This window comes from Pteropus medius, unplaced genomic scaffold, assembly GCF_902729225.1.
Source record: "Pteropus medius unplaced genomic scaffold, Ma_sr-lr_union100, whole genome shotgun sequence".
NCBI classification, from domain to species: Eukaryota; Metazoa; Chordata; class Mammalia; order Chiroptera; family Pteropodidae; genus Pteropus; species Pteropus medius.
Window position 1 is genome coordinate 19435294 of NW_024344240.1, and position 25259 is coordinate 19460552.

A 25259-nucleotide genomic window follows, 5' to 3' on the forward strand; every position below is an offset into this window, starting at 1 on the left:
ATATATGTACACACAAACAAAAAAATTACACATAATTTCAAGAGGCTTATGATCCTTTAGAGGCCCCTTTCGAGAGTCTTCTGCTGGTAGTAACCTGTAGCGTAATAAAAAAACAAAAACAAAACTACAAAAACAATGTGCATCTATATAACCTAGGATCAATTTTTATACCTACCAATGCATAACTTCCTTTCAGTGCTTAGATAAAAGAGAGAAAGAGGTAAACTCAGCTATCCAGAACCTAATTAATGAACTTGTATGATTCTTTTCTAATCCTGTTCAAATAAGTCTTCGAACTGCCAGAAAAGTCCAAAGACTCCCTCTGTTTTATTCACTGTAAGTAGATGTAGTGAAGCCTTAGTGGGGCTTGAGAAAAGTTAGTGCTTCTCTTTATCATTTCCAAGATTTTTCTTCTAAAAAAAATCACCAAAGTAATAAATGTACATGATACAAATGCTGGAAAGTATGAAAAAGCATAGATAAGAATTTTAAAATCATCTACAATTCCAGCACTAAAGACACCCAATGCCAATATTAGTGTACAAATTTCCAGTCCTTTTCCATCCATAGTTGTTAGATTTCCAGATGCTCTTTTCTTTAAGTTCTCCGTCACTTTTATAAAAGAACCTGTTGTGCATTCAAACACTTAATTCAGTCTTCAGAATATAAGAAACTTCCATATTGCTTAGGACTTCGGCCCAGGCCTACACACTTTTGAGCTTTGATGGCAAATTCACCTGTAAGCCTCTTCATGTATACACTGCATGGACTTCAGCTGCAGGCAACACATCCATCAGAAATTGCTTTTGTGTCTTCTGGTTGTTATCTCTGACATTAGTGTTTGTCACTGTAATGATAATTACGGTTCCGAAATCTGACCATCTGAGTTCAACTCTTGGCTCCACTGCCACTTTCTAGTTTTATGAACTGGACAAGTTACTTAACTCATCTCTGCTTCAGTGTTCCTATTTGTAAAATGTATATGATGACTCAGAATGAGTTCATACCTGTAAAGTATGGAGAACACAGAGTCTTACCTAGGAAGCACTCAGTAGAGGCTAGCTATCATTATTATTGTTTATATATTATTGCTGTTATCATCTCCCATGATGTTTTCTGCTTTGTTAGTTCTATTGTCGCTGTTGATCCTTGTCAGCCATCTAGTCCACTGTACTCTAGCAAATTCACCCTAGACTTAAATGATTTTGCCTCAGATCTTTTCGAATGCATTCCTTTATTCAATTGATATTTTTTGACAGTGACTATGTGCAGGGCATACACTTGACCCTGGAAACAGCAGAGGCCTTGCCCTCAAGCATTTGGAGTCTCTTAGGAGCAACAGACCAAAAAGAGATAAAATGAAAGAGTATTTGCAATACCAAGTGGTAAGTGCGACCACGGAGGAAGTACGGGGCATTTAAATGGGGGACCTTGATCAGACTCTGCAGGAAGAGAGAAGAAGGGTCTGTAAATTGAGTCCTGACTCGGGAGTTAGCCAAAGAGAGAGCCGGAGAGAGAGATCATGTTTATAAAATATAAATTCTGACTGTGGATTTGACTATGATGTCTGAGATGCCGTACAGTTTAAAAGTTGTGGGACTCTGCTATGTACCCGATTTGTGAAATCCACTTGACCCTTCCTGCCATGTCCATCCTTGGCCTAAGACCCTGCCAAATGTGATTTAGCTGAAAGCAGCAAAAGAGATAGTTTAGGGGGAACAAAAGCTGCCACTAATGAATGCTAACTAAAACAACCACACTGCTTTCTTTTATACAATTGATGTTTTCTCAATATTATGTCAAATGCTATAAAAACTCTGCTTCTAGAAAGTCCCCTCTTCCAACCAAATCATCAGCCCTGAGTCCCACCTAAAAAGAAATTCTAAAGTCTTCTCCGTAGCTACCTACTATAGACTGAACGTTTGTGTCCCGCTCAAATTTACATGTTAAATCCTACCCTCCAGGGTGATGGTATTAGGGGGCCTTTAGAAGGTGATTGGGTCATGAGGGCTCCGTTCTATCAATGGAATTAGTGCTACTACAAGAGACAGAGAGTGAGTTCTCTCACCCCTCAGCCAAATGAGGACACATTGAACCAGGAAGTACCTATGAACTAGGAAGTGAGTTCTTACCAGACGCTGAATCTGCCAGCACCTTGTTCTTATATTTTCCAATCTCCAGAATTGTGAGAAATAAATGTCTGTTGTTTATAAGCCACTTAGCTTATGGTATTCTATTACGGCAGTCTGAACAAACTAAAACAGGCACAGTCTCATCATTGGTCCTTGAGAGGCCTCATTTATTTATGTCCTTTTGTCTTCATAACCCAATCCCAACTCTCTCCCCCGCAAGAGCAGCCATTTTTCTGGGTAAAGTATATATGTTCAGTTCTTATATATTATTGCACACAATGTATTATTTTATGTAAATGTATTTTAACTTATGCAATTGATAATTATATATCTTATTCTCTTTCATGGATTTCTCAAAAGGATCCTATCTTTAAGATCTATCAATGTTGCTTTTTTAAAAATCCATGTTACCTTATATTCTTCTAACTGGTTGCTTCTAATGGTGTCTAGGCCTCAGCAGTGAGCACCTACCTTTCTGACTTCTGTATAAAGGCCTATTTCACTTCTGAACATAAGAAGCGAAAATTCTCCTAAGCTACATCTGAAAAACTAAAGATTGACCTGAGTCCTTTTTCTAACTCTAACAAGTGGTGCTTTCAGTAATGTTTTACTGCTGTTGCAAAGAAGGCACGATTCTTGTAATATTTTAATGGGAACTTAAGCACTTAGGAACAGTTAAGTAACACTTCCTCTTTATTTGGAGATATGTGCATGTATATATTATATATATTTCTCCTTCTATTTGGGAATCTTTCACTGAGGAAAAGAAAAGCCAATTTTAATTAGCTGGCAAACAGAATCTACAGGAAATAACCAAACTCATTTTACTCACTGGGTGGCAAAACTAAGATATATGACTATCATTTGCATAAGTTAAAAATACATCTACATAAAACAATATGTAGTTTGCAATAATATATGAGAACAAAAAAATATATGGTAACCTAAGAAATACAATCAACTCAATCCTCAGCACCTGAAGTCCCCAAATCAAAAACAAAACAATAAGCAAAAATCAAGGAGAAATTTAAAAATTAGCATAAATAGTGAAAGAGAGAAAGAGGAAGGGAGGGCTGGAGAGAGATTGTGTTCGCATTTGCTCTAATTATCAGGAATATAATACATGATACATGTAATTACTATGTGAGGAGAAGAAATCAGCAACAAGTGTCTATGGACTGCCTCACAGCCTACAACTGTAAGTGGACACACGAAAGAGTGACTGCATCACCCAGCTCTCTGCCCTCCTGGGGCTTACAGTCTAGTTCCTAGAATGAAATTCTGTTTCACCAGGCAAAAGTGAACTCTGATGACCAAATCAATCATCATTAAATTTTTACATAGAAATAACTGTTAAGAACATTATATAATTTGCAAACTGTGTTTTTGGTTATCCCAAGCATTTGGTTATCTAGACTCTAATGCTTGTATCGTGAGTGTGTACAACTTACATTCTAACAATGAGGAGATTTATTTCCATGCCCCCATAAAATATGTAACATTTCTCTTCTCCTTTCCCTCTCCTTCTCTCCAATTTTCCTAATGGCTTACAACTTCAACAACCATCAACTCATAGCCTATCTACTTTACCCCGTTTCCCTGCTCCAACAATCCAAATTATTCTGAAGCAAATCTCAGACATCATATCACTCCAGCTCTGAATATTTTAGTATGTATCTCTAAGAGGTAAGGACTCCTCTTTTTAAACATTATCTCAGCTCCCCAAAAGTAACAATAGCAGCTTAATATCATAAAATATCCAGTGTTCACATTCCCTAATTGTCATATAATTGTCTTTTTTATTTGTTTGTTTGAATCTAGATCAAAACAAAGTCCATACATTGCAATTGATTAACATGTCTCTTATGGGCAAACATTCTTTTTTTTTTTTTGGGCTCTTATTTTCAAACAAAAATGTAGAATTTTTATGTAGCAAAAACAACCTTCTCTGAATGAAGCAGGAGTGCAAAATGCTGTCTTGAAGAAGTTGGTGAAATGTCAAGTCATTGCCTTTGCTGAGGAGATAAGCAGTTAACATTCACCTTTCTCTGAATGATAAAGAAGGAAAGGAGGAACTATGTTTCCTTGTAAACACTTTTATTAGCCACAGAGAACTGCATACAAACATGATGCTTGTGAAACAAAGTGCTCTGCAGTAAATAGGAACTGAGGAAATAGAAAATGAGTTGCAAATCTGAAATTTATTTATTCCAATGAAAGAGAAGTTTATAAACAGCCAAACCAAACAGTCTGTTTTTGCAAATACTGGTTGGATTGATGAATCCTTTAAAGCAAGACTTTTATTTAATTTAAGACTTTTAAATTTTTCAAACGTTGCTTGCTCCATTCTGTGCCTTTGGTAAAAGGGAAAAAAATGACTTTAGGTGATAGGAAATTAATCAAGACTTCCCTCCAGAAAGAACGTCTCTTAAGGATCCCACCTTAAACAAAGCTTTTTCATTTCAAAATTGAAAGAAACCCTATGTTAGAATAGGACATACACAATAATAATACATACACATACATACAATAATAATTGCCATTTAATAGAAGAAGCAGGAGGAGCTCACAGTAACAGTGCAGGAGTTAAGAACATGGGCTGCAAAGAGAGAACGTTGTCCCCTTTTCCTTTGCCTGTGAAATGGGGACAATATTAGCTGCCTCACAGGGCTGCTGCTAGGGTCATAGATGAGATCATGAAAAGCACCCAGCACTAGCTAACAGTAAAGACTAGTTGTCATTATCTTTAGACATAAGAAGGGATCACATTTGTCATAATCAGTTTCACCATGAGAGAAGGAACTTAGTTTATGGTAACATTATGAGTCAGTAACAAAAAAAGGCAACAAGCTCTCTGTACCCAATGATGATCACACTGCCTCCCAGATATTTTGCTACACTGTTAAAAGGACCCTGGGAAAAGAAGTACCCTGCATGGGCAATGTTAAACTATTTCCCTTGCCGAAGTTCCAAATATTTGAAAATCATACAAGAAATGGCTCTGTATATATTAAGTTCTAGGTAAGACAGTACTGCAGTAAGTGAACTAAACAGAGATTAACCTGAAATTGGACTCTGATCCCCAAGGTAACCAGCTGGTGTAGCCCAGTCCTTACTGGCCCTGCAGAGGAAAAACAAGCTTGTGTCCATGTCTATCTCAACTGTGATCTGGCTGGATATGATCTAATCTTTGAACAGTGCCTAAGCACATTTCAGACGCATAATGTGTGTTTGATAATACTAAGCAGGGAGCTTTGGGTTATGGTGTGTACCCTAAAAGTGAGGAACTGATACAGGAAAATGAAGACCCAGCATTTATGATCTGGCCTTTCTCTATTCTCTTCATTTAAGTCAGACAAGTTTCTTTTTCTGTTGGGTCCCTCTCAAAAATCAAACTAATTAACAGAGTGGAAGGAGGGAAGGCGGTTATTCATAGTATCAAAGCATTCTTCAGTTTAAATCATTTGTTGCAGACTTCCTTTTAAATTAAGACCTCCTCTCTCACAGTGTGAAAATTCATAGCTCTCCCCAAGCACCTGGTTCTCTCCATTACTCTATTCCCTGAGGAAAGGAAAGGGGGGTGGGAGGGGAGAGGTCTTCAATGAAAATTTCCTCATTAGTAATGTCTTATGTTTCTTTAAAAGCTTTATTTTTGTGAGGCAACCCTTGGTTGACCTCACAGATTGCAAGGACCTTATCACCTTACGATCCCTTATTTATTATTTATTTTTTTTACTTTTTACACCTACAGCACCTAGTCTTCCTAGGTAGTCTCTCCCATCCAAGTACTAACCAGGCCCGACCCTGCTTAGCTTCCAAGATCAGACAGGATAGGGATTGTTCAGGGTAGCATGGCTGCAGACTAAAGCTTTATCATTTTAAAGCACTTTCAGACCTACTGTGATCTTGTACCAGGTAGTATAAACTGTAAACCTATTTGAGAGATGAGACCTGAACTTGGAATCTTTCAACCAAATCCAGTGTTCTGGAACCTGGAGCAAGTGGCCCCATGCTCATATCCACTGATGTGATATGCTGCTGCTTTTCCTCCCCTCTGTGAGTCAGTTCCAGGCATCTTCCTCTTTCCTCCTCAGTTAACTCTGATTAGTGCCTCACTTCATGCAACTGCTAAATGGGAAAGACTGACATGAACCATCATTCAATCCACTAGTATTTATTGAATGTCAAACAGAAGCCAGACTTTGAAGAGTTTTAAGGAGAAACTTAATCTTCTTTGTCACTTAAAAAGACTATGGTGAGATTAATCACTTTATCAGTTGGAAACAATTATCTAAACAATTATCAGCCATACTGAAATTCCTAGCTAGATGTGTCTGTCCCTGCTTGCAAATCTGGAAATAAACTTCAGTGGCTTCTATAAGAAAGCTAAGCCTTAGAAAATGTCTCTATACAGACTTGATAAGATTTTAAAACCTCATTTCTTAAATCATTTATTCAACTCATTGCATGAATTTGCATCTGCTAGGCTCCAGGGGTAAGAAATTGAATAAGATGCAGTAGTCCTGAACCTAAAAGAAGTCAGAGTCTAAAACAGGAAGACAGACCAGTTCACTGCTCTGAGTTTTCCAAGAGTCCCCTAGGTTCTTAATGGTCAGGCCTCACAACCCTATGGGCTAGAGATGGACCCCAGCTACCTCTACGCTGTCTGCTGCCACACTGGCCTTTTTCTTTCATTTCTACAAACTCCCCCTTGCTCCCTCCCCCACTGGACTTTGCGTGAGTCCTAGTTCCCTCAGCTTGAAAGTTCACCAGGCTCTTCTTGGTCTACTTAGCTCCTCCTCCTCCTTCAGCTTTTAGCTACAGCTGAGATGCCTCAAGAAGCTTTTTACAACTTGCAGATCTGGTCACATCTTCCTATGAAACCCTCTACCACCTTCAACCTTATCATATTTATAGTTTTACATGTACTTGTGTGATTGTTTAATATTTGACTATCTGCTCTCAGGTGCCTAAGATCCTAGAAAGGTGGGGGCTGCTTTTAGATGTCAGTGTGCGGCACACAGTAGGCCCACAGGAATGAAAAATGAAGTTGTGCAGAGTCAGTATATGGGCACTCATTCCCACTTTATTTACTAGCTGGGCAGTCACCACTAGTCACTGAGCTACCAGATTATGCATAAAGATTTATAGTCGTATAAAAAAAAAAAAGCAAACAAAAAAATGAAGTTAGAGGTGCCCGGACCTAAGCAGGCTAGGCTTCTGTGGAGGGGTCAGGATGGAATGAATTAGCTCCTTTAACACAAGGCCTAGCTTCTATCTTAGATCCTATACGACACTGAAATCTAAAGGTCGTTGGCCCCTGGGAAGCTTTAAGCTCTCAAATGGCAGACATCCCATTATATTCAGTGTTGTGGCTCCAATACCCGGGCTGTGCCTGTTACTTAGCATAAGATACACAAGAAAAACACTTAGTAAATATTAGCCATTGCCAGAATTAACGAATACATTCTAGACGGTGGGACGGAGTGGGAGACATTATCCATGGCTTTGAAGAAATGTTTAAGCTTGAGTTGACTTTTGAAAGAATACAAACGACCCCTCAACCACAGATTTGAAAAGGTAAATTTTCCTTCTCCCTTTCTTCTGCAAAACAGAAACCATAAAACCTCTTAACAAACCTCTAGGCCTTCACTCTCTTCCCTCCCCTCACTTCACAGAATTTTAGACCTCTCTACACAGTCACTGCGGAGACTCTGCAATCACTGTGCTGCCTTCAGGCATTTCCTGAACAGGGTGCAATCTTGCTGAGGATGTATGTAGTTAGAGCCCCTGCTGCGGAGATGGTATTTAAGATCTTCATGGGAAAAGTAGCAAGATTCATAAACAGGGAGGAAGGGGGTCTTTGCATTTTTCCATTCACTGGCATTTTGGCCAGGCACCGCCATCCCTCGCTAGGCTGGAGGACTAGCACGCGAGCCCTGCGGAACCTGAGGCCCCGCCCCCGCCTCGCCTCGCCTCGCCTCGCCTCCCCTCCCCCGCCGCAACGGTCTCGGCACGCAGGCGCACTGGCGCGCGCACGCGGGGGCGGGGCGTGCGCAGGCCCCTCTAAATAGGGGCGGAGGGGGCGGCACTGCTACCCTGTCGGTGCGAGTTCCCGCAACTGTCTCCTCGTGGTTCGCTTCTAGATCCTTGTTATACCCCGGGCGGCGGCGGCGGCGGCGGCCGGAGGGAGCGGAGACGAGCGGGTGGCGGGCTCCATGGAGAGCGGCGGACGCCTGGGCAAAGGCGGCGCTTCCTCCCCGGCACCCGGGCTCCAGTGACTGGCGCTCGCGCGCTGCCCGGCGTCGGAGCGGCCGCCGGCTCCAGGACTGACCGGCCTCCTTGCGCCGCCCCGCGCTGCCGCCTCGCCTCCCGGCGCCCCTGCGCCCGACTCGCCTTCGCCCCCTCTCCGCGGCGGGGTGGCGGCGGCCGGGCCACCGCAGCGGCGTCCGGAGCAGCAGGGGCAGCAAGAGTCCGCCTCTATGATGAAGTTCAAGCCCAACCAGACGCGGACCTACGACCGCGAGGGCTTCAAGAAGCGGGCGGCGTGCCTGTGCTTCCGGAGTGAGCAGGAGGACGAGGTGAGGGAGGCCGGCGCGCACTGCGCCCTCAGACCCGGGGGTGTGTGGTGGTGGTTGAGGGGGAGCCTTGCCCTTCCCTTCCCTCGCCCGACCCTCCGTCTGCCTGCAGGGCTGGCAGGGATTATGAGCCCCTCCCTCCCTCCTTCCTTCCCTCCCTGTCGCCCTTCCTCCCTCCTTCCTTCCTTTCTTTCTCTGGTTTGATAGAGACAAAGGGGCTCGCCCAGCCCATCGTTCACTTAACTGGACGGTCGTCTGGACGGGAGGCCGAGACGCCTCTTGGCCCCCGGGAAGGCCCCGGGCCGTGTAGGTCTCCCCTAGCCGGAGTCACCATTTTAAGCGAACCAAGCGTGAAGCTGACAAACCTTAAGTGCTAGTAGAGGGGTGGAAATGGCGTGAGTGTTGCAGCCTGAGCCCTTCTGCCTCTGTTACATTTTCCTTCCATTTTACAGCAGTTTGCGGTTTCGGATTAAATCTAGGCAGGTTTGTGGAATAGCCAAACAGTTCTGTGCTTTAAAATAAAAACCCGTTCGGTCTAGTTCCGTCAGCCCTACTTTTAAGTGGATCCTTAACCTCACAAGCACTTGTCATAATTTGTACTTGATTTTTTTTTTTTAAAGCCTCCTTTTATAGTTTTCTGACTGCAGAAAAATGGTTAGTGGAAAATGTGAAATAACGCCAGAAGAGAGAAGATAAACTAGCGGCGGGCAAAGTTACCACTTTCAGACAGTAATCTCTAGCTCTCAGCATATTTATCAAAGCTTCTTTACTTGGCAATGTGTGGCTTGACATCTGGAGAGGAGAGCAGTCTTTCCTTGTTCTAAGAGTAAGCAGTCAATCTGTAATTTATTCGTCTGCATTGGGTTGATAGGCCCTTGAAATTTCCTTGGAGAGCAATTTTTACTTTCTTCAGTTACATTTATTTAATTTAAAAAATGGTCACTGTTTTAAAATTGCTTAGGGCGATAATGGTCAGTTGGTAGCCAATGAAAATCTTTTAGCATAGCCACTCCTAAAATGATTAGACAGGGAAAAAAATGAACATTCTGATTTCCGCTTCCATAACCAACTGTGTCCAGTAAAATAGCTGAAGTTGGAGATGGGAATTTAATGGCTTATTGTTAATCCCTGTAGTTAGTATGAATATGACATAGTGGACACTCAGTTCTTAGGATGCTAACAAAAATCAAAATGCTTCCAAATGGTGCTCTTCAAACTCTTGTTTTGTCTTTATTTTTTGAAAAGAAACCAGACTTTTCAGTGGGTGGTGATTGCTGGGTTCGAAGGCTTTAAGCGTTAACCCTAAATTTTGAAGGAGTTTTCAGAGGAAATTGGTCTCTCTAGGAGCTGGGCCTACCTTGAGGTAGAAAATAGAAGGAGAATGGGTTTTTAACATTTACAAAGTAACAAAGTCAACAAGCCTTAAGTGCATCCTATTTTAAAAAAGAGGATTTGAAGGTCCTTGAGGGAAGGGCCACCTTAGGACAAAGCAATCTTTGAATATCAAAGAATATAACAGCCAAAAGTGATCAAGATAGGTCAAGGATCTTGTCTGATAAGCTCAACTGTTGTGTAACCACATTCTTAGTTGAGTGCTTACCTTGTGTGGGGCACTGCCTGAAGACCATTAAGTTGTTACATTTAATCTTCTTAGTGCTGGTTTATAGGAGACAGTTGCAGAGCACAAGTACTTTGCCCAAATGACATAATTAGGAAGTGGTAGAGTCAGAATTCAGGATCTAGTCTCTGCTCCTGATGCTGGGTTCTTGGCATAGGGCCCAGTCCATAGCAATTGGGTGCACACACTGAATGAGATTTTGTGAGGCTGAGCTTGGAAGCCTTTCTGAAAGTAGTAACTTTGAAGTCTTGCCATAACTTGAACTTGGAATTCAAGCTTTGTAAAACATAGGTTCCCAGGGGAAAATATGGGAAATGGGAGGAAATTGAAATGATCTTTATTGTGTGAATGGTGAGGCAGTCTGAGGAGAATTCAGAAATTGCCTTAGCAGATAAATGAGTTCTTTTTATACTTGGAAATTGTTTCTGCTATAATAAATGCTAAATTACTAGCTTCTAGTTGAGTCAAGAGACTAGTGCTATTAGATAAAATGAAAGAGCGAGATTTGGAGAATTTATTAGATAATCCATAAAACTTTGTAAATCTGATAATCTCTGGGTTGAGAAACCAAGTGAATCAGTTTGTTAGAAAATATACTCTGAGAGAAGACTGAATTCTCTAAAATGCACAGCCAATTTTAATGTCTGGTTTAGTTCTTAAGGGTCTCCATTTCTGTAGTTGTGTATAGTTGGGGCTCCTCCTATTATACAATAATTATAGAATGAACCCTATTAGTTAGCCTTCCTGGACATCTTGGTGTTTTTTGCTATGTGTTCTTATCCTGTTGAAACTACATTGCTAGCCAGCTTGAACTCACCTCTCTCTAGCTAATATTTGAGATTTTGTTTCTCACTACTGTGTTAAGAACACCTAGATCTTAATTGGGAGATTTAAATGTATGCTTTATTCTAGCATGATATATTTATAGAATGTAGATTGAAAAAAATAATAGTAACTGCTGTTTGACCCCCAAAAACTGCAACAGTGCCCTGATCTGGCTCTCCCTATACTGGAGTTCTCAGTAGCCCTTAGTCTCAAACAAGTTGTTCTAACAGCAAGTCTGTGTTTTTTGGGGGGTAGTTTTACATATTCCCATTTTATGTTTCTACCTTGTGAGCAAAATAATAAACATTAGCATTTGTATAGGAAGAAATTGGGTGGCAGAAATAACTTATCAAGGTCACAGAAGATAGTTTTGAGTCCAGGTCTTTTATTTCTAAATCTCATGTTCATATGATCCTCTCTTCAGCTAGTTATTTCTGTGAGGAACCACCCGTAGTTTTTGGCAATTTAGCTTCCAGGCAAGCCCACATGTCCCATAGAGCAGCTGGGATACTATGTTTGTGCAGTGAGAGAGGATATTGTGCAGTGAATATTCATTCACAAAAACTAACCAAAATGAATTCTGTTGAACATGTTTGCATATTAGGTAGTTTTAATAGGAATGGAAAAAGGAAGTGTCATCTCCTAAGGAACATACGCTGTAGCGGGAGGTTAGACAAATGGCTGATATAAAGGGAAATAAGGTGAAAGTGCTATCAGGAGCTCCAAGGTTGAGGTTCAGTATGAGTCATTTGGAGTTGGATTTTAGGAGTGGGAAAGGACCAGCATCACAAACAGCAACACTTGGCTGTGGTCTGGTTGGGTTGCAGCTTATGATAGCATAGAACAAATAATAGTTGGAAAACAGAGCACCTTAAATGTAAGGCTGAAGGATTGCTAGGCAAGAAAACTCTTAGTTTTGAACAGGGAATATTTTAGATTTTAGATGTATTCAAGTTTGAGAAAGATCTGGTAGCAAAATACGATAGAGTGCCAAAGGGAGAAATAAAAATGCCTTGATCCTGGGTGAGGTCCCACCACAGTTGTGAGACAAACATTGACAAAAGTCTTTTTTTTTTTTCCAAGAGTTTATTTTTCTTCTAAAGTCATATATATAGTTTAGAATGGTTTATTTTCATTAAAAAGAAATAAAATTATAATTAATATCCATGAGCTTATTCTAGCTTGCAGCCATCTCATGTCTTTAGCCATGAATGAATCATGGTGGCCTCCCATGTTCTCATTTGCATAAACTGCAGAGAAGTTAAGATCTTCTCATAATTCTATTGTGGACAAAACAGTCTTAAGAACTGACTCTTCCATTTGGACTTATTGCTCTAATTAGCTTTGAAGCACTCTTAAGTGAGGGGCTGTGTTCTTCAAATAATCTGCTAAATGCTAAATGTGTATCCCCAAAATAAGTTCTATGAAATCATGCACTGAAACTAAGGCTTGGGGAGGTGGGAAAAGTAGAGTCTCAAAACCTATGGAACTCTAAAAGCAGAGCTAATAAAAATATTAGTACAGTTAAATCTCTATTAGCATTTTTTATGCTTACAATCAACAGGCAGTCTATCTTTTTCAGACATTTATACTTTGGAGCTTATAGTTCCTTCAGATTTAAGTCCTTGAAGGTACTTGCTTTAAATTAAGACCACTTTCATAAAAAATAAATACCCAAAGGTAGTCTTTTTCTAAACACAGAGATTGTCACCAACCTCTCTCTATGTCTGTGCCTGCAGATCTCCTAGACCTAAAGAAGGGCTTTCTTAGGCCACTTTTACCAGCTATTTCCCTCGAGGGAAGGTGCTCCTGTAGAATTTGTATCTGTTATTTTCTTAGGGTCTTGGTCATCTAATTGTGTAAAAGCTTACTTCATCACTTCAAAACATGCTAGAAGAAAACATGATCAACCCATTTACTATTATTGATTGACATACATCTTTCTACCAATCCCCTATAATCTAATTCGGGTTAAACGCATTTTTTTGCAGCATGAACTTATTTCTCATCCTCCTATAGCACTGTCTCTGTAGTCCAAAAAGCAGTACTAATTTCCTTAGTAATAGGTGGCTTAGTTAGTGGATATAATAACTATTGTTGTAACTTATGGTCTTTTAAAATCTTTGTGTGCATAGTGAGTGTTTTCAACATGCTGCTGGCCTAATTTTGGCTAAATGCCTATGAAACTCTTAACTGTGGTAGAGGTAGTTTTAACTATTCATGCTGCCCTGGATCATAATAATGAAGAACAATCACCCCCAAATAGCTTCTAAATTCACAAAATAAAACTCTTCATTCTTAGATTTAGACAAGTTCTCTGGATAGTTAGCTATGTTTTTACTGGAAGGAAGTAATCATCTGTAGTAGCCAGTTGTTCCCAGATGCAGGCTTGTGACCAAGAACAGTTTTAAGATAAAAGCTGAAACAAAAGGCAATTTTGCACTTGGTGAAGGGGACTAACACCAGTTCACGTACCTCCAGCTCCTGAAGGCATAACTGAATTACATAGACCTTGAACAGCATTTTTTAGTTTTTACAGGCTCTTACATATCCCGAGTGAAGAGGATTTGTTGGGCAACAGTGGGTTTAGCAGTGGTCCCCAACCTTTTTGGCACCAGAGACCTGTGCTCCTGTGAGAATCTAATACCTGATCTGAAGTGGAACTGCGGCTATGATGCTAGCACTGGGGAATGCTTACAAATATGGATGAAGCTTAGCTTACCTCCTACTGTGTGGCCTGTTTTTAACAGGCCAAGAGGACCAGTCTGCTGGGCTTGTTGATTGGCGACCCCTGGGGTATAGAATCTATAATAATAATTCCAGTTCAGATAAACCTTCATTCAGTATGACTCAGGGCTGGTTCTAAGTTGACCATTATCTCTGCTTAAAATGAGGAATACTTCTATTGCAAATATTTAAAACATTAGATTTCTAAGAAAAAGACACGTATGAGAAATGACTTTTCAATAATGTCGCGTAAAATCATTAATACATGGAAAGAGATGGGTAAGGTCTGATAGTGTAGTGGGAGGAGTGCTTATAATGAAGGTGGTCAGGTTGGATCGTGGAAGAAAAAATGTCTTTATTTTTCATCACTCTTAACAGCATTGGCTTTAGGGTTTAAGTGCAGTTCAAGTCTAATTCTGCAACCTGGTGGGTTGACTAGCCTTCTTTTTATAAATCTTTCCTTTGGTCTCAGCTCTGGCTTATTTGGAATATTGAATGTCTTTCATCTCTGTCATCTTGTCACAAATGTAACAGACTGTCTTTTTGGCTATACAAAGTCTAATATACCCAGAAAGATAACCGAAAAGGAATTTAAAACCTGTTAATGACTATATATGGATCTGTCAGCTGTTGTTATATCCTCTTACTGAATAAGCTTTTATAGATTATCCTTGTCATAGAGTATTAGTTAGCATGTTAAAGCTATATTTTAGGTCCTAGTAGATTGGGGACTGAGGGTATTGGATAATAATGCTTTGGGATGTGGTTCTATAGGTTTAGATTTTTCCACTGTGTTGGAGGAGTTTTAGTTGTCCTTGTCTCTGCTTATGCTACTCATATTCATTTCTTCTACCTTGGCAGACCCATGCCGTAGTTCTACTCTTGTCTATGGAATATATTCCTCAGTTCTTGCTCCTAATTATCACCCTCCCCCTGCCTTCTTCCTCACACACAAATATTTCCTTGACCTCATTTGAACTCCAGATGAAGTACTCAAGATGAGTAGGCAAGTACTTAATGAAACATACTGGTTTTCAAATCTGTACCATCACCAAAGGTTTATCATCAAGTCTCTTAAGCTAGTAGTTTAGACGTTGGTCATTTCTGTACAAGTATTAATGACTCATTTGAATTGATCATTTTTGGAAAGATGGATTTCAAGTTAATGGCTTGATGAAATTTAATCATTTTGAAATGTCATTGCATGATAACTTCTTGGTTTCAGCTAAATCATTTGTCCAGAACTTCTAGATTTGTTTTCTCAAGGCTTTCTAAATAGTAATTTATGAAGGGAGATATTAAACCGTGCAAGGGTTCCATGACACTGATTTCTAGAAGAGAAATTCAGTCATATTTTAATGATGTCCTGTAGATAAAAGATTTGGTTTTAAATTGGAAGGAAGCTTAAGTGTTAGCACAGAAAAGCAGACAGAATATATATACTAATGGGTTTTTTCAACATATTAACCTTATGTAATTTAGCTCTTATCTTGGACAAATGGGAACATAACAGTCATTGACCTAGATATATAACACTGAATTTCATTTTTTCAAGACTCAAACATTATGACTATCTATGGTTTTAAAACCTCTATTTACTAAATGAAGATGTACTTTTCCGGTGGTAAGCCACCTACACCATTCTATCCCATTATGAAGGTAATCAAGGAAGTTGCTTAAAGAGCACAGAATTGTGTAGTAGGAATTTCATCCAGGCAATAATAGAAACAAGATTATTCCTAACCCACTGTAACTACTGGTCCTGATTGCAGAGTTGGAAAAGAGGCCTCCAACTCTGCAATCAGGACCAGTAGTTACACTTTACTTTTCCTTTGATTTAAAATATAATGCTTTTGTACCTTAAATATTTTTGTTTTAACTTAACTTATATTCATTTGCCAGTCTTGATAGGGCCAAAGCCTTTGAATACCATAGGTCTTCGGTAAGCCTCCTTTTTGAACTAAATACAAAAGTGAAATCTGACTTGCAGTTTCACTTTGTTTAAGGTAGAATTCGAACTTAGATCTTTTCATACTCTTTCTGGATTTTTTATTCTCTTTTCCCAGTCTTTTATAGTAGTCTCATTCATACTTAGATAGCAGTTTCTAATAACCCACTTTCAATAAATCTTTGCAGAGTCTTTTGGATGTTTAATTTTTTTCTGCCTTCATTTCATTCTTAACTCTCAGTAATTACAAACAAGTACAACTGGCAAAATTTGGAGAACAAGCCTAATTCTTGGTAAACTGGTTCAACTCAACTGGTGGGAAAGTATAAGAGCTGCTAATAGCCAACAGTGAGTGCTTAGGCCAGGATTTAAGGTATTTAATGCTCATTAACACTTAACAATCCTATAAGGGCAGTTACTTCTTACAGATAATGAAACTGCGTGGATTATTATTAGCCTATCATTGTGTGCATCAAGGAATGAAAGACCATCTTGGTTATGATCTTTTGTGCCGCTAGAAACGTCTTCATGTTCAAACCTGTATTTTCCAATTCTTGCTGGATTTGCTTATTCTGGCTCTTAAATTTCTGATTTTGATATGTAAGCCCTATTTGCTAATTCTTAACAAAGCTTAAGTTTAAGACCTCACATTTCATTTCACCAAAATTGCTACATTTGCACTTGGTGGTACCCTCAATGTCAGCCATTAGTATTTAGGCTAAGGCTTTGTGAACCATTGTATTAATTGACAGTGCTTTTCTCTGGATTTGCCACTAATTTGCCAGCTATTTACTTGAAGAAATGATGCCAGTGGAAGGAATAGTTTCCTATCCAGATCAAGAATGAGAGAAACAATGTTAAGATCCCTTGAGCATTAATTGATCACTGCTCGGCATTGATGGCGTGTCCATAGGCAAAGGTGTGCTGCTTTTTTTTTTTTTTCAAATCGAGGAGGTTTTGTGCCTGACTAGGTATTACCATATCTCCCACCTCAGTGTTTTCAGAAGTTTTAGGGGAAAGGTGAGAGTTGCTGAACTGTCAGCCAGGAACTTTCCAGTTGGGGAAGGTTGAGTTCCTGGCAGCTTGCTCAAGTAAGTGAGTCCTCTGCTGTCTGTGAGCTCTTCAGGGCCAGCAGTTCCTCTGGCAGTAGGGAGGGAGCAGATAGAACTGCTGGCATGCACATCAAAATATCAGGACCCACACCAGGGATTAAACTTTGCTCTAAATTGATGAATATACCAAGTAATTTTACATTTTTTGTTCAGGTTGATTAAGACATCTGTTATTTTCACAAATACCATTTGATTACTTATCATAAACTTTTTTTTTTTAACTTAAGTGAATTTCAACCTTTCTTTGCCCACAATTTTGTTTAATGAGATGGATGTATAATACTTGTTTCAGATACTGTTAAAATATTGAACTTCCAGGATACTTTGTGATAGTTTTTTTTTTTTAAGTGTTTGCATATTTCAAGCTTACTGCTGTTCTTGATCAGGGTTCCCCAGACTTTTCCTGCAAAGGGCCAGATAATATTTTAGGCTTTGCGGGCCATATAGTCTCTGTCACAACTAGTCAACTCTGCTGTTGTAACACAAAAATATTCAGAGACAATATGTGAAAAATGAATGAATGTGACTGGATTCTCAAAATTTTATTTAATGACCACTGAAATTTGAACTTCATATAATTTAAAAATATAAAAACCATTTTTAGTTCACAGACTGTACAAAAACAGGCAGTGAGCTATAGCTTGCCAGCCTGTCCTAGATCATAAATTAAAGTTGTTGTCAAAATGGAAAGACTTTTGCTAATCTATATAGGTTTGGAATATGAAGGGTGCCTTTTTCCATCTAATCGTAAATATAACAAGAAATCTCTATGTACCTAGCATTAGCTTTACCTGAATTTTCCTGTTTCTCACAGCATCTGTTTTCTAAGTATTACATTTTATAGGCGAAGGAACAGGGTGACATGGCTGTGGTCATATATCCTTAAATTTGGAAGAATGTTCCAAATTAAGATTTTCTAACTAAAGAATAATGGATGTGACCACAAACCTCAGTACATACAGCTCTTGGGCTAGTAAACCAAGTCTCTGCTTTTATCCTTTGTTGCTATCCAAGAATTAGAGACTTTTACTAATTGAATCTGGCAATTTTAATGACTTCATTAGGTAAGAATTATTTAGTAATGAGATAATGTTATTGAACTCTGAATTCAGAAAGACAGCGTTTTATAAAGGCTGTCAGATACTTTTTTTGTGGTAGACCATGTACCCCTAATTTTATTAAAAATTAAAAATAGCTTCATCTAGACAAGATTTACAACCTTGTAAAGTTTTGAGAAATTTGCTTATTATGCATAGTGCTTCTTAGGCTGGGAGAAGATGGTTACAGTGGGTCTTGCAGGTGCTGTTGGTGAGCAGCAGTCGGTACCCAGACCAATGGATTGTCCCAGGAGGAGGAATGGAGCCTGAGGAGGAACCTTGGGGTGCTGCCGTGAGGGAGGTTTATGAAGAGGTGAGATGAACAGTAATTTTTTTCTTTTCACACACACTGTATTTGGGTACATTTTGTTGCCTAGTTCAACATTTTTAAGCATGTAACTGTTGCTAGCAATTTGCTAAGCACATATTTTTTTCATCTGGCGAAACAGTTAAAATCAATGTGGAAGTCCTCCAGACTTGTATAACATGGCAGTTGTATAACAGACAATAAGTCTGGTCAGTGATCAATATATAACATTATGGCCTTGCCCCAGAACAAGGTTAATAGTACACTGAGCAAGAACATAGAGACATTAATCATGTGCCATGATTTTTTCAAGTGAATAAGAAGAAACAAATTGCTTTTATTTTACTTGTTGTTTGAAAGTTCAGTAAAATGTCGTTTGTGCACATACATGCACAAAAGTGCACATGGCCTGCTTGTCATCTTACACCTGATGATTTACAACTTGCTTTTACTCACAGGCAAAACAGCATAGATTAAGTGCCATAAAAAGTTATTGGCCTTGATGTGTAATGAGAAAGGTCTCATAGAGATAGGTCCGAAGGATGAGCAGGAAGAAATGACTCTAGATAGAGAAGACAGCATGTTCTAGTCTATTAGTTCACATTATGGATATGAAGGGGGCATTGACATTCCAATCAGTCTTTTACAGTATTAGGTAAGAACAATGAGGACTCTGCTATAGAAGGGTTGCATATGCATGTGAAAAAATATAGGCCTGTAAGTAAGGAGGAGGAAGAGTATTTATCAGAAGTCTGTTTTCATTCAGGACATTTGTCCCAGATTTGTAGAAAGTCTAATTTTGGGTCAGTCTTTGCCATTTCTTATAAAATAAATGACAAGTTGACATGTGGAGCAAATGAAGTCATATGTTACAGTAAATCACAGGTCAGGAATCTTAGCCAAAAATATGTCGCAGAGGCTTGGTATAGGAGGGCCTATTATGTTTAGATTCAAAAATTAGAATGGCCAGAAAGTAATTTTCATATCAATTTTATTATGAAAAGATAAGATTTTTACATTTCATCTTTTTTCAACAGGCTGGAGTCAAAGGAAAATTAGGCAGACTGCTGGGTATATTTGAGGTGAGTTAACAAAATTAATCCTTGGTTTGCTGATCAGTTAGTGATACCTTTCTAACCAACTGTATTCTGGCAGCAACCTGAACTAGATGTTCCCCTGAAATGATCAGTAGGCAAGTAAGTTACAAGGATTAGCAGAGCAGGAATTAAAAGCCACTTAACCTTTTTATACCATCTATTATATATAGCAATATTAGGGTGGTAATTTCTTCTATATAACAATACAGTGAAATTGATGTAGAAAGACTTATTTCTTGGTTCATGCTATGCTTTTTAGGTATAGACTTTTAAGAGGTACAGTATTCTCAGTATCATCTAAGGGCTTAAGTTTCTTGTGTACTGTCTGGAAATGTACCCTTACCTTAAGCACATAACATGAGACAACATATAGTAACTATCCTTAAAGAGCTGTGTGAGGATACAAAGCTCAGGAACATAGAACAGATGTAAAAGCATACAATTCTCTTATGTATAATTTCTTATTACTGAATGCAGAATGGAATTTGTGAGGAAGGAATTTGGAATTGATAGGCATTCTATGGAAGGCAGGGAGAAATAAGGTCGCGTCATGAGACCGGAGCTATTCTCAAATAGATTTTTACCCAAAATTCAATCTAGATACATGGTATATCAGGCACATTGTGACTTTTTTTTCAAGATACTATTTAAAGGTTAGTTCTGTCCTTCTGGTGGAACCATGTACATTTTATTTTTAAGCTTTTATTGCAGGAATTCGGAAAAAAACTACTTATATAGCACTTGGTAGAATTGGTAGAATTGATTCCCAGAATACGGTAATTGTTACGAGTAAAGTTCTTAAGATACTGCTCCATCTTCTCCAGAATTCAGTACTTGCTTTACCTAGTTAAACAGCACCATCTCCTGGTTAGACTAAAAAGCGTATTGAGAGTTTTTTTGTAATTCAGAGTAGCCATGGTACAAATAGCATATCTATCAGTATGCTGACAGGAATTTTTGACATTTTAAAACGTCTCCCATTATAAAGCTTATATAACATGGGAAGGTAGTAGTAGTAAATGCTTTTACTATTTAATTTCCATAAAATACTATTTAAATCCATGTGACCTTCCCCTTAGAAAACATAAGAGAAAATTAGAATTGTCCAGATCATTTACCTCGGTGATTTTAATGCATTTGTGAACATAGCATAATAAAGGTAGTGATTTGCCAGGCATAGAGAAGACAACATATTCTTAAAATAACGAACAATAGAGTTTTATATGAGAGATGCCTCTAATTTATTGCTATTATTACTTCCCGAAGACATGACACAGTTTGAACAGGTGTATTATTCAGGTTATTTGTGGTAGAAAATGTTAGGGCGATTATGTATAGTTTTAGACTATAGCAAACAAGACTAATTTTAATTGAGATTAAGGTGAGCAGCCCTTTCATCTTTAAGCCAATTTGTGTTTAATTTTGAACCAAAGATAAGAGTAGGTGGCAACTTTAACATGGGTAAAATTAAATTTGAACATATAATACTAAACATAATATTCCAGAATTGAATTAACCCACATATTTCCAACCTTGGCTGTGCATAGTTCATCTGGAAGCTTTAAAAATATCAATATTTAGGCCTCATCTCAAAGTAACTGAATTGGTGTTCCTTAAGAAGCCATTCATCCCGGGTGATGTAATGGACACCAGGGTTGAGAAGGCCTAGTCTGGGTTAGTAGGGCTGTGCTGTGTGTGCACTTTGTAACCCTCTAAAGAATGTTCTGAGCAAACTGGAGATACTGCTCAAAGCAGTCCTGAAGGAAACAGTTCTTTATAGTGTTCAAAGGCCTTCAGGATTAGCCCCAGGGAATAAGACCTAGAATAAAAATGACAGGAATGCAGTTCTTTTTAATATAGATTCCATTCCAATCTTAGATTTTTTTTTAATGAAAAATATTTGATAGAAACAAAGTGCTGTAAAAATTTCACCATTCCAAATGTATTGTCTTTTACATAATCTCACTTCTACAACTGAGTGTGTGTGCCTATGTTGGCACATACGCTATGCTAATTAGCACTATGCCAGAACTGAATTTTTTTCCTCAAAAATGTGTGTGGCTAGCTCCTGTAGATTAAAATGCTTTTCTTTTTATATTCAAGCAGAACCAAGACCGAAAGCATAGAACATATGTTTATGTTCTTACTGTCACTGAAATATTAGAAGATTGGGAAGATTCTGTTAATATAGGTAAGTTCCCTTTCCTTTTGCTTTCTGAATTCTCTTAATTCAAATAGTACATACTTGTATCCAGTTTTCATCTTAAATTACTTTTGGTTACCTTTCTTTTAGAGAAGGGAAGAACAGTATATATCTCCACATTTGAATTATTTAAAAATTTTTCTCCAACATAGTTGTTGTCTAAGCCATTCCAAAAAAAAAAAGAAAGTCATTATTCGTGCGGGAAGAGTGAGGGGCATTGTTTCTTTTTAAAGTTGACTTTATTGTATAGTGACTGATGTCATTACTATTTTCTAGGAAGGAAGAGAGAGTGGTTCAAAGTAGAAGATGCCATCAAAGTTCTCCAGTGTCATAAGCCTGTACATGCAGAGTACTTGGAAAAACTAAAGTTGGGTTGTTCTCCGTCCAATGGAAATTCCACAGTCCCTTCCCTTCCGGATAACAACACCTTGTTTGTAACTGCCGCACAGACCTCTGGCTTGCCATCTAGCCTAAGATAGAATGGGGAGGACCTCTCCCACCATGCGCTATCTCACGGGGAGAGGCTTCTTTATTTTCCTTAGCAAACATCTGAATGACGTTTGCAAACTGTCTGAATTTGCCATGCAGGGTTTTCAAACAATTTGCATGTTTTTCAGATGCTTTCAGATCTTTTTTTTTTAATAGTGTAAAATATTTTAATAAGCCAAAGCCATGTGGAATTTTTTTTAGATGCCTTAACTGCTCCCCCTGCTCCATCCCACTCTCTGTATGTTTTGGTCGTCATTTTTTTCACAGCATTTTTTAGCTTTTTGTCCATTTGATGTCAGTCTATTTTTTTCAGATCAACTCGTGGGGATATTTCACCCCTAAATTGTTCCTCATTCACAGCATTAACATATTTAACAAATTCTTCTGTTCTGGGAATTTATAAAAATAATTATTGGTATTAAAAAACTATCCATCCAAAAACTTGTTTCATAGGATCACAATTTTAATTCATAAATTCCAGATTTGGCCTATTTTCTGTAAGTTCCAATAACCATTTGACAAAGGACTTAATTTGCTGTTTTCAAGAATTTATGAACTCATTTGTCTTACAACTAGTATTATGTCACTAGCTACCTGATATATCCAATTTCCCTGTAACTCAATAGTCCTTTTACACAAAATTTTAACTTTATAGAGTTGGCAATTTTTAAGAAGTTGTAGTGTAAGCAAAACGCATGTAGCAAATACATCTCATGAAAACTTTATTCATGGAATTTGAGTTAGCAGGCACAGTTGCCAGTTCACTTTATCCATAATCTCTCTTTACGCAGACTGAGAACTGTATTTTCCTCAGCGTAAATTGCTTTTAAAAATGTATTTCCAGTTTTTGAATTTAGTGACACCTCTTCACTTAAACTTGCTGGTTCAACTTGCTGGTTACCAATAACCACAGATAGGATTGGAGTTTAACCTCAAATGCCAGTCAGTGATGACTGCATCACATTCAAAATGGCCTTGCTGTTCAGCTGTTACAGACTTAGGTTGTTAGGGCGCCTTAGGTTGTCTTGTCTTCTATAGGTTGTCAGTAGGTACTATTTATCATATAACTTAACTTTTTGGGCACTGGAACATAGCTGAATTAAGAATGATTTTATCTTATGTTTGTCTTTATACTTATCAAAATCAAGAAACCTATCTAAAATACATGTAGGTACCTTCTCTGATACTCCTATACTTCCCTTAACAGGTGAAAAATGAAGTGGGAGGAAAAACGTTTGAATAAGATGTGGAGTGGGGGACAGGGACAAGGACAACATCATTCTATATGTAGACATTAGCTTCTTGTAAATATTGTAACTGGTGAATATAAAGTAGAAAATAAGTATAGTTATAATACATTTGTTCTAATTGTTAACCTTTAAAATATAATTGCTGCTAAAAATAGTGCTGTTACACTTAAGGAAAATTGGTGCCACTGTTTTAAAAATGAGATCTTGTGCCATAAAATGCAGCTGAACTAAATATAAACATTGATTCACAATTAATGCTGTCAAAGGAATGAGTAATTTAACCAGTGACATTTCATTCTAAATTATGTAGTATAATCAAACATCATCCAGAATTTTTATATTTTTCTTTGTACAGAGGTTATGTATTCTGGGTGTTTTTTAAAAAAGAAAACATTTTAAATCCCACAGATTGACACTTTTCTATCAATCTTCAATGGACTAAGATTTTTTTCTCATTAGTCTCTGAAGTTCATTTAAATTACGTACTTAACACAGCAGAGAAACTGGATTGTTTTTGTATATAAGACTGCGTCCACCTGAAATGCTGTCACAAGTACTTGGGGTGGGGAGAGGTATATTGTACATGACATTTTTAGAGTTAATAATGCATGAACTTATTTTATAAACTCTTAGACTATGTATTTGACCTGTAAAATATGTACAGTATTAATGTCAGCCATCTCTTAAAAGTGAGCCTATAAATATTGTTGTATAATTTTCTTTGGTCAGAAACATTTAGACAAATTAGTGCCACTGAGTTGGAATTTTCTTCAGTGCCATTTAGCAAACCAACTGTCTTTAGTCTATGCAACTAGCAAAACTTGGTATAATGCAGCAGAATACTTTACAGTTGTTACCGTTTTCACACTTTAGATTTCAAAGGATGGTTTCTTCACTATTCTGAAACCCAGTCTAGCAAAATTAGAGGGAAGGCCCTAATGAAATTTCTATTACAAGAAAAAGCCTACATTTTCAGGCTCAAAAGTTAAATGCTACAGATAACAAAGTGTCTGTCTCAGAGCTCCAAAGTTTACAGAATGTTGGGACTGTTATTGTGCTTTCTGTGGGGTAGTTGGATAAAATTGGGCAGCTAAAATTTGCAGTCCCGTGTGCCTCCTAAATAAAAAAAAGTAGCAACTATCCTGCATGTTCGTTGTTGGGTTTTTTGTCTTTTGTAAACAGGTGAAATTTTCCAGCCAGGCACATGCCATTCAGTTTTCCATTGTTGATCACACAGTTGTATAATGAAGCAAAAGTGAGGGGGTGGGGGTGGGGGTGATGGTGATTGTTGTATACACTTTGAATTGCTTTGCATGGTCTTATTTGAGATAATTGGTGTAAGAATCTTGACTTTTTTTATATATATATTTGGAAACAGCAAATAAAAATGGAAATAAATTATCTTTTCCTTTTTTAAACATAAAACTGTGCAAGTGAAAACTTATCTGGCATTCCATAGTAACATTACTTTTCTCCAGTTGGTGGTCATACATTATCTCAGTAGTACATTTCTACACTTCCCTTACTAGTGGAATTAACTGGGTTTTAATAATTTTCAAGAGCTTATTCTGTATTTTGCTGTAATGAGTTGCAGATGTTGTCTTTACTACCATTGCTTTAATTATTGCAGCTCCATTTGAAAGATTAACTGGCTGTAGGCACCCTGCCTGCCATTATATTTTCCCCAAATTCTGTTTACCCAAAACCAACTTTAGAATCCCCACTTAAAAGTTCTACTCAAGTCTTATTTCAATTGTAAGGGAAAAGCTTGGCATTTTCCAGTGTTTTCACATTGAAATACAAGAATTCTCTACAGGTCTCAAAGCAGAATTTTCTACAAAGTGACACAGTGATAAACCCTAGTCGTTTATTAAAA

The 25259-nt window shown here is 38.1% G+C and overlaps 1 protein-coding gene and 1 pseudogene across 2 annotated transcripts; one reads left to right on the top strand and one right to left on the bottom strand.

Moving 5' to 3' along the window:
- Positions 1–5874: 5874 nt before the first annotated feature.
- Positions 5875–5995, bottom strand: LOC120607587 (uncharacterized; annotated as a pseudogene).
- A 2258-nt stretch (positions 5996–8253) lies between these two features.
- NUDT4 (nudix hydrolase 4) lies at positions 8254–24781 on the top strand. Of its 2 annotated transcripts, none has more exons than XM_039869041.1 (5): positions 8254–8713; positions 18240–18350; positions 19382–19426; positions 21545–21632; positions 21921–24781. In XM_039869041.1, exons 1-5 carry the CDS (start codon positions 8615–8617, stop codon positions 22121–22123), a joined length of 546 nt encoding a protein of 181 aa, XP_039724975.1. In that variant the 5' UTR covers positions 8254–8614; the 3' UTR covers positions 22124–24781. The 2 variants fall into 2 exon arrangements, with proteins under 2 accessions (XP_039724975.1, XP_039724976.1); XM_039869042.1 differs by having other exon boundaries at positions 8263–8713; positions 21548–21632.
- Positions 24782–25259: the final 478 nt, after the last annotated feature.